We start from the raw sequence: 14,898 nt of genomic DNA on the forward strand, positions 1-14,898 counted from the left end.
GAGTGCCAGTGTTCCATGGTTGTATGATTATAGGGACACAAGTCCAGTGGCATTCAGAAAGGCTTGACTGCTCCTGAGACCAAGCTCAGTTTTCAGGGAAGAAGAACAGACAGCTGAGACTAACCACTGCCTCCTTTGCCACCTGCCTCAAGGTCCTTCCGGAGGACCCATCCATGAAATCCTCTATATCTTGTCTCCCACTGAAGGACCTTCCTCTGTGAGCAAGCCCTGGACTCTGCCATGGCCTGCCTGGCCTTGACTTACTACAAGCCACTTATGATGAAGGAAGCTAGCTACTGACCCTCTATGTAGCTGCTTCTTGGAAAGATTGGAGGAATCTTGTGGGCTCAGTCACCCAGAACTAGTCAGTGTTCACAGGGAAGGGGGTACAGCCAGGCACAGAGTCAGGACTCTAGGGAGCTGACAGCCAGGTCTCACTGCCTCCCTTCCATCCAGCCCACTCTTAGCCCTGCTATGGCTTGGCAGGCCAGATCTTTCTGGCTCTCACCTTATGAGAGGTATTTCTCATCAAAGGGCAGGTATGGGTCAGCCAGTTGCTTCCAGATGGAAAATCTGGGGTGGTGACAGACAGAGTTCTCTGGAGCCCCAGGGAAGACTCCTACTTGGAGAGGCATCCCCCAGAGGTTCCCACTGGGGCCTCCACCCCTGATCAGCTTGATGGGACTTTCCCTCCATGTCATCAGATGAAGCCGCTCCTCCTCCTACACCCCGCACCTGCCCACTGCCCTTTCACATGCTCTTCTCTATGTGAAGGTGAGGGGCTCAATGTGCCATGGAGGGAGGGGTGCACTTGTGGATGTAGAGGCAGGGGTGGGATGCTCTAGAATGCCCAAAGCCAGTGACCATGTCCCAGCAGTGACTCTGATGACAAGAAGTGTGGGCCATAACTCTTACCTGGTTGGACCAAGGTCCCTGGGCCCCTCCGGGGAGTTATTATCAGCACCCTTCAAGACTTGTCTGCAACTGGGGGCTGCTTGGCTCCCTGTGAGACCAAGGCTGCCATCACACCAGCCAGCCCTGCTTCTCGGGCAGAAGGCAGCTGCACTTATGGCAGTGGTATCAAAGGAGGGAAGGAGTCCACACACCTGAAGTCACACCAGCAGTGTGCCAGATAACCAAGGGGTGCAGGTGGCAGGCAAGCTCTGTCTGTAAGAGAGCTACTACACAGAAAGGCCATTACCCCGCTCCTGACCCCAGGGCATTTGACTGGTAAGATGCTTTCTAAAAACCAAGTCCAACAGCAAGAACATGGGGCTTCTCAACAAGTACAACCATGATAACCCACTTCTCCACCCCGTTCCCCCACTTCTATAGAATGCACTTCTGGGAAGATTTTCCTGACTAATGATACCTCCATCTCTGTCTCCTGCCTGTACCAGTCTTTACCACCAAGTACTCCGGGTACTTTCCAAAGCAAGAATCATATTTCTGCTTTCCTGAGGATCTCGGGCACAGGGCACTGCTAACTGGCTCAAGCTGGCCCTTTTTGTTGACCAACTCTTCTCCCTTGCCCAGTCCTGTGGTGAAGGTCTTCTGATGCCTGGTACCCAGATGTTCAGCTTCTCTGTTCAATGCCAAATGGGATCAGGGTCTCTGAATTCTATTCAACTGGGCCCTCTACCCAAAGAGGTCTCCGATGGGTGGCATAAAATGGGGCAAGACAGGAGCTGTGTGTGGTTTCAGACAACCAAAGCCACCTCCTGGAGGAGGATTCTCGGTTGCAGAGGAGGTAAAGGGAGATGATCCTAACACCCAGTTCACCCCACAGAATCACCCCCATTCTCAGTCAATCATCTGCCTTCCCACTATTCTCTCCAAACAGGCAGATTGACCATGAGCAAAAAAATGGCAGGTTCACAGTGAAGCTGGCATCTGGCCCAACTTCACATCGTCCTCAAAAGACATCTGCCCACCCACCCATAGAATCCCAAGGTCAACACACAATTACCTCTAAGCATCTATAGCATTCCCTAACATACCAGCAATTGGAGTGGGTCTGCCCACACCACTTGTCTCATTTTATGCCAATGTGAAATTTCAATGTGCAAAACCAAGTCAGAAAACCTACCACTTGGATGATCAATCTCTGCACGCAGCTTCCCCTGGGTGCCTTGGACAATGGTTGGCTGAAACTTTCTTACCTACAAACCCTTTGTAAATGGAGGCAGCTCCCTGTTAGGATAAATGGAATTCTCTCTCTCCCATGGGGACAGGCAATCCATTGCAGGGTGACTCATCCTCTTCTACCCCCAGGCTTTTGGGTAGGTCCCACCCACTGCACCTGAAACATTCTTTCTCTCCTTCTCAGCCAATCCCTCTCCTTGTAGTCAAAAACTTGCACAAAAATCAGCTAGGAAAGGTGACCCCACCCAGCCCTGAGTACTCCCAGCTTTCCAGTCTAACCACTGCTGTCCTTATTCTGTGTGTCCCTCAGGGCGTGGTGCTGTATACCATCTCTCTCTGTGTGTGCCTTCTGTAGCCTTCTTCCAGAACGCAGGGTCTGGGTGTCCCAATTCAAGCTGGGATAGTCTATGTCAACTAGATCCACCTTTCTACATCCCAGAACCAGCTTGTACACAGAGGAGCTCTCAGGACACTGGCCTGCATGACCAACAGGGAGTCCCCAGGGGAAGAAGGTACCTGGAAGCCCTTCTGCTCTCCACTTTCCCCAAATCTATCCCCTTTGCTGGGCAAGAGGACTTGTCACAGATCAGCTTCTCTGGAGGTTTATCTCTGCTGCTTCTGTGTCCCATATGAAGCTGAGGTCTCTTCTGGCTCCTTCTGCATTGGAGTCAAACCCACCTATCACTCAGCATTAAGAGTTTGAGAAAGAAGCCCACTGCTTTGAGCATTAAAAATGCCTTTAGTTCATTCCCTGAAATCTCTTCCACCCATTCTGTCCAGGTCTAGGCCCATAGCAAGGGGACTTTAAATGAGGTAACAAGAATTAGATACTTCTAAGACAACATCCCTCAGAGATGTTTAGCAGTGAGCACTGTGTGGGCTGTGTGAGCAAGACAGGCCACATGTCTCAAGGGGACAGTGGCCAGCCAGCCATCTCCTGGCCCTCTGCCTGGTTCCTGGGAGCACTAAGGACTGCCTTCCCACTCTGGAGCTTCCAGGAGACTGAGGAGGGCAAAGAGTTCAGAACGACCTCACCAGGACTCTGGTGTGGTTCTTGGCCTTTTCCTGGGCACATGTACAGAACAGAAATGCCGAAACAAATTGGGCTGTTGTGACCTGGGTGCTCTCTCCTCACCCTTACCAGTGCACGTGATTCCCTAGGGCTCTGCTGGGACGTGTCAAGCCCAATCTGTTGGAATCTGCCACTCTTTCCGATAATCCAAGCATGGCCACCACCAAACTCAAGGACTAGGTGGAGCGTGGGAGCATCCTGTGGGGACAGGCCTGCCATAGAGGCAGGGCAGTAGGTGAAAATGGGCAAGAGCAGGAATGGGACTTGGCTACCTAGCCAGGGTCCAGAGCAAAACACATCACCAGCAACTACTATATTAGATGCGTGTGTGTGCGCACACGCACATGCGGGTGAGAGAGAGAGGTGTATCTCTCAGGGTACCGGTGATCCTTTGCGCTGGTTCAGCCCTGAGTGAAGGAAGGGAACTACAACCTTGGTTCCTGACTTTTGCCACAAAGCAGAATCAGCTGGGAGTTTAAGTCAGAACCTCTGAGAACCAGACCCAGGCTTTTGCATTTTTTAAAATTCCCAGGTAATTCCAATGTGTAACCAAGTATGAGAACAGTGAATTAGAACTTTATTTTTGGATATTAGGATGTTTGCAGGAGGGACCCAAGGAGCACTGTGCCTTGAGGGAAGGAGCATTTCGGCAGGTAGTTTGGGCAAAGGGTTTGCAGAGGCCGGAAGTTATAAAATCTGCTTCCAAAGAGCGTTGCCATCACAAAGCTCTTCTGACACAATCTAAGCCAACCTCTGACAGTTGCAGAGACTCAGAGAGAGGCAGTGACTTGTCTAGCACTGAACACCAGCCAGCAGCAGTGGCCAGGCTGGGCTCCTGCCACAATACAAGCTGCAAGGTGTGTGTGCACACATGTATGAGCAGGTGTGTGTGTGTGTGTGTGTGCCTGCATCTGTGTGTACCCATGTATGTGCGTGCATAGCAAGGGTATTATACACGTGGGGGCGTGCATGTTTAACATATGTATGTGCATGTGTGCTGTGTACATGTGTGCGTATACATGTGTACATATCTATAGAATTGTCTACATGTGTGGGTGTGTGTATTCATATGTGCTGTGTGTATACATATGTGTACACAGTGGTGTGTGTGCGTGCATCCTTGTGTCTATGTGTTTGTGTGTCTACATGCAAGTTTGGAGTGTATGCATAACACGTGCTGTGCTATGTGTGGCCCAGACCTATACAGAACTCTGAGTAGATATCTATCTAATAATATTGTCCATTTCTTTTCATTCAAACATCATACACTTTTTTAGAAGTCGCACCCTGTCACAGAAGTACTTCTCAGATTTTTACACCTAAGACAATGGGCATATTGGTATATATAATTTGGCATGCGGGAGAGGAATTCAGATTTTTAAAAATTCTCTGCCAATGAGTTTAGCACAGGATGGGATCCATGGAAACAAACAGCAATTGCCTCCAAACACCAGGGAATACTTGGCATTTTTGCATGTGTTGTAACAGGCCAGCAGAAATTCTGACTAAAACCCCAACTTCAAGCCAAGATACATGGTAAAGAAACAAGAATTAGTTCATTTGAAGTTTAATTAGCATGTTTTGCCACTGAAACAAGCTAAAGCATAAATACCCTTTATCATCTTTCATCTCAGCTTGGGTCCTGAGAAAACAACCCCAGAGTGACGCCCAGCCATGGCCTATGGTCAGGTAAGGGCAACTTTCAAGAAAGTAGAATGAGCAGAACCTTCCTTGGGCAGAGGTTCATGCCGAGACACAGCCCAACACAAACACAAGGAGCCACCAGAGGCGGGGGTTCCCAGGGTGCTCCTTCACCATGTTCCTGTGGAGCTGGCTCAAGGCCGCCCCCTAGGAGCCTGAATGGATGCAGGCGGCATGGAGGGCAAACCAGGCACCTCCTCAATACAGTGTTGCTCCAACCAGATCTCTGAGCAGAGGGTAATGGAGACTGCATTGTAGGTGGGAAATGGTACTTCTGAGGAGGGGAGGAGAACTAAGGCCAGCACCGAAACGAACAATCCCATATGTCTAAGAGGCCTCACAGAGCAGGCCAATAGTGCTGGCGGTGCTGATTTCTCTGGAGGAAGTGGTATGGAAAGGAAGCTCCTGTGGAATTTTGCTTGTGATGTGCGTTCCTGGTGGTGGGGATGTTTGACTTCGGATCAAATGAGATTTGGGTGAAGCTTTAGAAACAGATTCCCAGTGAAGTTGTGATTCCTCTCAGCCTGGATAGCCAGGCCCAGCTCTTTATTCTCACTGGATAGCTCCTTATCAACCTCTGGGGGTCCTTTCCCAACTTAGGGAGGGCAAGATTCCCTAGCAAAGACCTTTGGTTGAGCAGCCTCATCCCATGTCTCCCTCGGGTTCCTCTTATTCCTCACACATCTGGAAAGAAAAGTGCCTGATACCCTGACCTGAAAGCATGAGGAGTGGGTAACATCTGGGGCCAGTTCTAGACGGGTAGGCAGGTCAGAGCAACCTCTTTCTGCAGGTCTTCAGCTACAGAGACCCCCTTGTCCCTCCCATGGGGACTTTGTGACCAGGGTGAGATGCCCACCTAGTTTGCTGAGTTTCAGGGAACATGTGGGTGGAGATGGGCATTTGGTGCCAGGCTCTTTTCACAGAGGTGCTTCTCCTAGGCCTCAGGGCACACTCCCCACTCACTGACAAGACAGAAAAGAACCCTAGTGACAGGGCTCTGAGGAAGAGCTGTTCTATCACTAGTCTCATGGGTAGCCATTTCCTCACTGTCCCTCACCAGGGACAAGGAGCAGTGGCCACTTTGTCAGTCAACCAGTGAGGTGAAGCTGGTCTTCCCTCAAGTGGAAGTTCCTAACTTGGGTGACCCTGGATAGGACTCAGGAGGCCAAAGAAGATCAAAGATCCCAGAGAAACGGACTTTTTGGTTTTGGAGAGGACCGTAGGAGAATTTAAGCCTATCCGGGTGGCAGGGTCCTTCCATTGCTGCCAGCTCGTCCCCAGAGGGAAAGCAGGCTCCTGGCACAGAGACCAACACAAGAAAGACAAGCAGCAGGGCAACCATGGAGCAAATAAGAAACGCTTGGGCGTTTCCGATGGAGAGGACAGAGAAATCTGAAGAAAACAAAGCCAGACAAACCAGAAACACCAGCTCCAAGCAGCCCAACAGCCTTTTCCAGCTAGGATGACGATGGAGAAACTGGCCCCCAATGGGAACCTCCCCAGAGGCTGAGGGTACAGGAGACACACCCACAGGGTCAGTCGCTGGAGTTTCTGGATAGGTGTGCATTAGCCATCAGAATCAACTCCTTAGGTCTCAGAATCGAGACCCATCAGATGGAGGTCGCCCACAAAGACCAAAGACTAAGGCATTCCATGATGACAGATGCACAGCTAATGTCCCCATGGTGGGGGAGACCTGTCTTTGGGGCACCAGGAGTCAGTTTGAGATTTTTTTGGAGTTTTGGGTCAGGACCTGAGGCTGAGTGGAATGGTGTGGGGATGGGACAGGCAAGTCTTCTGTGGAGAAGAGTAGGTAGACTTGAGTTGTACCCTGGCTGTGGCCAGAAATGGCGGCACTTTTTTATTCTGAAACCTACTTTTAAAAGAGGCTAGTGAGTAGTTAGCAGGGCACTAAATAAAAGGGAAGTGGGGCAGGTGAGTGGAAATCTGGCAGAAGAGTCAGGAGTGAAATAAGGGCAAAGGGTGCAGGGAGCAGAAAAGCTTTTACCTGTCATAGCCGTGCTCCTTGTCCTTACCTCTACTCTGGGGCCACTCAGGAGTGGAGGAGTGAGAGACCAGAAGCTAGAGGTAGGGCGTTTGGGCTCGTGTATGTGTCTGGTGGGAGAATAGGCAGGGGTCTACCTCTTGCCTCCTTCTGCCTCAGTCCTGCCTCTGGCTCTCCTAGGACTGGACTTAATAAGGAAGCCCTGGCTGCCCTGCGTTTATTTGCAGTATGCAGAGTCTTTACTAGCATTTTATTAAATTTAGCTAAATAAAAAACAAAGAAACAGTAAACAAGGTTTGCTAACACATGAACTTCTTACTGGGAATTACTCGTATTAAGGTATTTGATCTCAAAATCCTCATCCACCAGTCCCCTTTATCAGGTATCATTTCTTCCTTCCTGTTCTTTTCTCCTGGTTTCCTCTGGTCAGGGAAGGACCTTGTCACTCACGGAGGTTGGGAACCGAGCTTAGAAAAGAGTCATTGCCAGCCTTGCTGAGGTCTTTTGGGGACTAGGAGGATTCACAATCCTGCCACTTTCATTCCATACTCTTCCCATAAGACGCTTGTTTCTACTTAAGCTGGGTGGGGTAGGGAAAATTCGGTGGGAAAGGGGGTTTCTGCATTAGTGATTGTAGAAACAAGGGGGTCCCAGCCCTGTGAGGTGGTGCAGCCCTGTAATCCCAGTGACTGGGAAGGTTGAGGCAGGAGGATCACAAGTTCAAATCCAGCCTCAGCAACTTAGCAAAGCCCCAAACAACTTAGCAAGACCCTGTCTCAAAATAAAATAAAAATAAAAATAAAATGGGCTGGGAATGTGGTTCCACCTATAAGCCCTGCTGGGTTCCATCTCTGATTCAAAGAAAGAAAAAAGAAGAAAAGTAAAGAAAAAACAACAGCTCAGACCACTTTCCTAGCTTACTGACCCTGGGGTGGCATTTCAACCAGATTTTCCTCTTCCTGGTGCGAGGCTCCCGCTAGAATGCTGGGAGTTCCAAGACCCTGTCCTGGTTCCTATGCTACCTCCCGCCCGGAAGCAGCTCCCCCAGGCCCGCACTCGGATCTCAGTGATTTTTCCAGCCGATGTCGCCGCCACGCACCAGCCCCACCAAGAGCAGGATCCCACTTAATCTGAACACGGGGCGCCAACCGCAGGTTGAAGGCGCAGAAGATCGCGAAGCCCAGAAGGGTAATGGTTGTGGGGAAGTGGCCACAAGCCTCGGTGAGCGCTGGGGCGGCGAACCACACAGCAGGGCAAGGCAGAATGCCAGGCTGGTCCCCGGAACAAGAACAGGAAGAAAAGACCCGTCCAGGTCCAGGCATCGGAGCACGGAGAAGGGCTCCTGACGCGCTGGAGACTCCCTCGGGTTCCCGGCCTGCTGGACAGATGCTCCTGGCTATTTCCCCCAGGGAGCTACCCGGCCTTGCCCACTAGGGCGCCGCAGAGCTCTTGAACCGGCTAGCCCGTGGCCGGTCGCAGTTCCACCCTGCCAGGAGCTTCGCTCCCACTTGGCGGAGACCCTGCCTGGAGCCCACAGCCTCTCGGTTCCCGCCGCCCGGTCAAGGCACCAGGGAGGTGTGCACGGGCCCAGCGCGCGCCAGGCCTTTACCTCGGTTGGAGTGGCTCAGGGTGGACGACTGGGAAGACTTGGATTTCTGCCGCTTGACGGTCATCATCACTTGCTCCTGCACGCGCTGCCTGCCCGACGTGCCCGTCTTCATCTTTTGATCCGACGGCAAAGCCAGCGTGGAGTTGTCCTGGTCCTGGAAGCATTCGTACGCTAGGGCCGTCTTGAGCGGTGAGTGGTTCATGGTGGCAGAAGGCGAGGGCCGGGACCTGGAGAGCAGAGGCGCGGGCGAGGTGCAGTGCAGGGGCTGGCGGAGCGTGCTCTGGTCGCTCTCAGCGGCTCCCTATGGCCATAGAGTGAGCGGTCCGCGTGAGGGCTCCCGGCAGCGGCTCCTGGCGCCTCCACCCTGGCTCGTCCGTCTCCAGGCACTGGCAGGGCCCGCCCTCGGTCAGACAGGATATACCACCCCTGCCCTGCACCACCCACTCCACTGGGCTGCGCGCCGCCAGGCTCAGACGCCCAGCTGCAGGGCACTGCTTCTGCGGAGCGAGCGCTCTTGGGGGCGGGGCTGCTCCCCTGTGTGGGATGCTGTCAAGTTCCTGCTCGCTCCTCCTTTCTCTCCCCCACGACGTGAGGCCCCGAGGAGACGCCCCTCTGTTCTGCTCCTGCTGGCTCATGGAGAAAGTATGTGCTCAGCCTAGGAACAGAGGAGACCTCTCTCTAGGAAAAAGAGAGCCTCTTGGCCCAGGCCCCCCACCCTGAGAGCCTGGTGCCATTCTCCCTCTGCACTGAAGTCATGCCAGAGAGCAGCCCTGTCCCTGGGGGCTCCTGAGTGCTTATGGCAGAGGAAGCACAGTTCCAGCCCAAAGGGGCTGCTGCGTCTGATGGTAACCACTCCTGCTCTAAGGCAGCTTGTGCCTTGAAGGAAGTGAAGTGAGGGCAGGAAGGTCATACCAAGGACCAGAGCTGAAATACAAAACGGGAAAGGAGCGCATCTCTCACTGGTGGACATGCTGGATATGTCCTGTACTGCACCATGTGACCAGTGAATTCTCGAAGACTCCACACAGAACCCCTAAAACAATGCTTAGCATATTTTAGGCATTCAATAAAAAATATCTTTGGATGAATGAGTAAATGCCAGCTAACTTAAGGTAAATGAACCCTTGAATCTTATCCAGATCCTTACTGAAAATGGGAAGCCATATCATCTCTAAAATTACTCTACTGTGGACTTGGTATTCTGGGACTGCTGTGTGGTTTCTCCTATACACTCATGCCCTGGGGACATGCACAGGGATGCTTCATTCATGTAGCATCCTCCACGGGCATGGAGGAACCCAGTGAATTTGGTGTGTAACAGCAGCTGAGTGTTTTTAAAAAGTACTTTGATGGGAATCTTTCTAAAAGGCATCACATGCTGTCTTTTCTCCTAAAGTAAGTCACATTGAGCATCTTGTACACACTTCTCAATGACTCTGTCCTTTCGCTCTGGACATCCATCACTGAACTGTGTAGCAGTGCTGTCTGGACAGCTTAATTTTGGGGCCTCCAATAGCTATGTGATGCTGTCACAGCCATCATTTGTAATTGCTTCTCGCAGCTCACACACGTCTCTTTTAGTTTGCCCTTCTAATCTGCAGAGGAAGGGACAATCAAAGAACTTAGCAAGAAATAAATCAGACATGTGACCAAAAACATGTCATAATTTGACACAAAAATTCAACATCTGCAACCCTTTATTTCACTTGATATTTTCAGATTCTGCTTCCAATCACTGACAACCAGGGCTAGACAGAGTTTTGGACATCACCCAGCTCAGCTCCACACTTCACTGGTAAGGAGAGAAGGTAGCTTGCCTGTGGTGTCCCAGTTAATATGTGGCAACGTCTCTATTCAAACCAGGCCTCGTGACTCTCAGTCCAGTGCTCGTTCTACCACACTATCCAGACTGCCTTATAAAAGTTCTATAAAATGGGCATTAAAGTGGTGTGCACACTGATTATATAAGGGCCCAAGTGTATTATAAAGTATACATGACAGCATATAAAAATGCAACTCCATTGTATCACACATTTGGCCTATCTAAAACCTAATATGCTAGCCATAATAAACCTTAATTATGTCTTAAAATAATGATAATTTTGTTACCTTCTAGGATACAGAAGGGCCCTGAAGGAGGTGACTAGAGTAGCCCATATTCCCATAAAAAGCAAGTCCACAGACACCAAAACTGATAATCTTTACAACTCTTGCTGAGTGTAAAGTTCAGTTTTTCTAGCTGCTGATCTATTATTTTGCTATTGACATGCTTTTGACATGTTGATGGCAATATCCAATATAAACTGTGTTCCTGCAAGCACCATGCTTCCCAAACATGATTCTGAGCCTGTCACACAGATCATGTCATCCTTACAGTGCCTCAAATCCTTACAATGACCTATGAGGCAGCTATCAACACCCCCATCCTTCTTCAGATGAGGAAACTGAGGCTCAGTGAGGTCAACCAGCTGGTAACTGGCACAGACAAGGCCAAGCCTACACAGCCTGGACCTTCAATGGCAGTGCCAGACTGCCTTCTTGTGATTTCTTTGTGACAAGCAGTGGCTTCAAAACCCTTCAATGGATGGATCTTTCCATAACATCTATTTCCATCACATGGAATGGAAGTCAGGTCAACTGGGTTCCCTTCTGGTTGTCATTAATTTGCTTCATGCTGTCTCCTGATGTTCCGCGACTCTCAGTCCAGTGCTCCACCAAGTCTGTAAAGTGAAGGGATGTAGTCAGTGGACCCTAATATCTACTCTAACCCTAAACCTATATAATTTTGATGTCACTCGTGGGGTTGGTAGAGCAGGAGAGTCTTGACTCAGATCCTCTGGGGTATCTCTTGTCTCCCTTACCCCAAATATCAAAGTGAAGGGGATCTGCAAGAGGCTGAGGGGGCCCTAACACCCTCTGAGCCATTGCTGTGGGCCAAGAGCAGGTCTACTTTGGGTCCCTTCTTATCTCTGATCCTCCCAATAAGCACTCCAAGAGCTACCACTACAGTTTTGCAGTTGAGGAAACAGCGGCATACAGAGATGAAGTCGATGGTAAAGACTAGATTTGAGTCCACATCAGCCTTCTGACCTAGGAGAAGGAGGAGAGGAAGGGGCAGTAGAGTCCCATGATCAGGACCAGCTGAGGGAGATATATGCGGGCTGGAAGGGCTGGCAGGTTTGAGGCTCAAGTGAATGCTTTTGAGCCAAAGGGTCGAAGTTCTCCTATCACCCCTCCCTCCCACCTGCCTGAGCCTCACCCCATGTGAGGCCCTGTCTTGGAAATCAACTGGAAAAGACGGTAACATTGCTAAAGTGGAGAAGAGATGTCAAGTACATTGTCACACAAACTGAGCTTTGAAATGGCATGCTTTCAGGTGACTGTCAGGACATATATTTAGATGGTGAAAAAATTTGAGTGAACTTGAGTTGGGAAGGTGAGGAGGTGATCTGGGGAAAACTTCCTAAAGGAAGTTCATTTTGACTTGACTCTCAAACAAGATGAGCAAATTTTCATCCTCAAAGGCATAGGAATAAATAAAGAAGAATGTGCTTCTAATTCTCTGTTACCTGCTGGTCACATCAAGTATGACCCTGATTTCACTCTCAACAACTAAGCCTCCCAGTCTTCAAGAGAGTAAAACAACTTGTGGACGCAAGTTCGCCAAAAAGTGGAATATGGATCCATTTATCCAGCAAGTATTTAATGAGCACCTACTATGTGACAGACCCTATCCTTGGCACTGAGGACACAATGGGGAAGGAGACAAACTTCCTGCCTGTGAAGTTTACCTTCTAGAGGTAGGGAAGGAGGGGAAGCCTGGGCCAGGCCAGTGAAAGACAGACCTAGTCAAGACTGAGAGTCTCTGGGGTTCCTATTGCTTCTAAGAGTAATGGGGGTTCAGCTTCTTTTTGCCTGCTTTCTAACCCCCCAGGTAAGGGGACCACCTCCCCTTGTGCCCCAAATTGATGCAGACTCCCATTAGGCCTGGAAGAAGTAACCTACCTTTATTGCACTGTATGCTTGCCAGGATGGCCTCACCTTATTCGACCCAGTCTCTCTGCTGTTGACATCTATTCCAGGTGCCTAAAATTTCCTGCACAGCAGTCACTGGGCCAGCTCTCTTGTTGGGCCTTTTCTAGTTGAGGACCTTTGGTCCGACAGCTGACTTCTCCATGGCAGCCTAGTTCAGGCCTCATGACCTCCTCAATGAACCACGCTGCCCCCTCCCCAATCTCTAAGTAGCCCCCTGTGTTCTTTACCATTCTATTCGCTGGCTAACCCTCCCCCTCTCACTCCATGCTGATGCCTGCCCCAGTGCATTTGCCCATGTTCTGTTCCCTCTGTGTAGAAACTGTTCATCAGCCACTTAAGTAAGTATCAAGCTCTAAGGGAATGGGACACACCACACCAGCCCCTGGGGGTGCCCAGAACAGCATCTTGCTCTCATGAGGCTTACATCCTAAAGTGGTGTCAAAGCGTAAATGATTGCAGATTATTAAGTGATCTGGAGGAAACAAGTGAGAGGCTGGTGGAGAACACAGGGAGGGACAGAAGGCCATGTTCTGAAACATGAAAGGCAGCTGCCCATCCTGGGAGTGGGGAAGGGGCTCCACCATTTCCAAGGAAATGGTGGGTGTAAAAAACCCGTGAGCCTGGCATGTCCTTGGGACCCACAGACCAGCAACAGGGAGGCAGCAGGCACAGGGCTGTCCTGAACAACTGTCTGTGATGGCAGAAATGTTCTGTCTGTGGTGCCTATTAAATTGCTTCAGATTACGTGAAATGAAAAAAATTCAGTTTCTTAGACAAACCAGCCCATTTCAAGTGCTGGATGGCCGCACGTTGCTGGAGGTCACTGTATTGGACCGTGCAGGATCCTGCTGGACTCCTAAACTTCTGACTGGGATTTGAATTTTATTGTGAGTGTAACAAGAAGTCATTGAAAGACCTTAATCAAGGGGCTCCTGCTTTCCTGCCACTTTCAATCCTATTGTCCTTGCAGGAGACACACCCAGCCAGAGTGAATACCCACTTCAGGGACTTTTCTTACCGGGAGCCTCTCTGTGTAACAGCCTACGACCCACTTGTCAGATTCGTGTCCCTTTGAGCAGCCTGGGGGACGGGATGTGGGCTATTCCTGTGTCTTCTCCCTGTCCACATTACTGGTACACAGCAGGTGCTCATCATTGTCTATTTGGCTGAATTGAACCGGTCATCTTCTCTAGAGCAAGGCCTCATGCAGACCTTTCCCAGGTCCCTTAAGTCATTGGGCTCCGTGAGACCCGGCCAAGCCTTGCTTCCAAAGGGCAGTTTTTCCTAGGAGCCTCACCTCCTCCAGGTGGGCATGCCCTCAGAAACACAGGCACAGCCCCAGCCCACTTCTCTGGGCATCCATGTGAGGGCAGGGAACTTGGCTTTTCTCACTCCCAAGGGAAGCTCATATCCAGAAGCCAGATCTGTTCAAGCCCCGTGCTGGGCAACCCAGGAAAACCCAATCTGGGAAGTCATTTCTTAAGGAACCAAGTAAATCATGCCTCTTAGAAAGCTTGTGGTGTCTCCTCTCAGAATCCTGGACCCCGGCTGTCCTCAGGGCACAGGCCAGTAATGGAGCAGACTCAACCTTCTCTCCTGGTGTGACCACCCTAGGTGCCAGGTTGCAGGGCCATTAGCCTGGAAGGTCCAGGAGGTGCGTAGAGGCCCTCAGCCGTGGACAGGGAAATGGGAGAGTTGGGAAGGATGGGAACAACAGAGGCCACTCCCCCCAACCCTTTCCAGGAGATCTGATTGGAGGATCAGAGCATGTGACCTCAGATCCCTGAACCAAGAGGGCCAGGACTAGAGAACTGGCCTGGGTCCCATGGATGGACACATCACTGGCTGCTGTCCTGGGAGGAGCTGGGCAGGGCGGGCCAAGGGAGGAGACAGCAGCGCGGGTGTGGGGCAGGAGGCTGGGAAAGGAGGGCCTGGATGAGGCTCAGGCGTGCTGGACTACCCAGCCAAGGGGTGAGGCAGGGTGTCACCTGGGGCTCCTCAGCAGCCAGAGCTCTCTCAGAGTTGTCCTTCTGGTCTCTCTGGGTGGGGAGGGCGGGTGCGGCAGCAGCCAGCAGGGAGGGAAGGTGACGAATGGTGCAGCAGGGACCCAGCCCGTGCTGGTGGCTGCTGTCAGCATGGAACTCGCGCTGGTGCACCCTGCTCCTCTGCCAACCTCAATTTTAGTTCTGTCCTCCTGGAGTCCTGCCTTTCCTTTTGCCCTCCCCTTCCCTGGCCAGCACGGCTGTTCTGCAGCCCATGGTGGATTAGGGGCCCAAGCCACAACCTCAGGATCCTGTCATCTCTGGGCCCGAAAGCCACATTCCAGGGCTG

At 51.1% G+C, this 14,898-nt stretch overlaps 1 protein-coding gene across 2 annotated transcripts in view; it reads right to left on the minus strand.

Annotated features, from left to right (window-relative positions):
- PKP1 (plakophilin 1) overlaps positions 1 to 8,995 on the minus strand; it is a 46,468-nt gene extending 37,473 nt beyond the window's left edge. The window contains exon 1 of one of the 2 annotated variants that reach the window (XM_079106023.1): positions 8,533 to 8,995. In XM_079106023.1, coding sequence (XP_078962149.1) covers positions 8,533 to 8,734 — 202 coding nt within the window. In that variant the 5' untranslated portion in view covers positions 8,735 to 8,995. The remainder of the gene's footprint in view (positions 1 to 8,532) is intronic. The other variant, XM_079106022.1, reaches the window with a different exon arrangement.
- Positions 8,996 to 14,898: the final 5,903 nt, after the last annotated feature.

The sequence above is a fragment of the Sciurus vulgaris genome, assembly GCF_902686455.1.
Source record: "Sciurus vulgaris genome assembly, chromosome: 12".
In the NCBI taxonomy this organism is placed as follows: domain Eukaryota; kingdom Metazoa; phylum Chordata; class Mammalia; order Rodentia; family Sciuridae; genus Sciurus; species Sciurus vulgaris.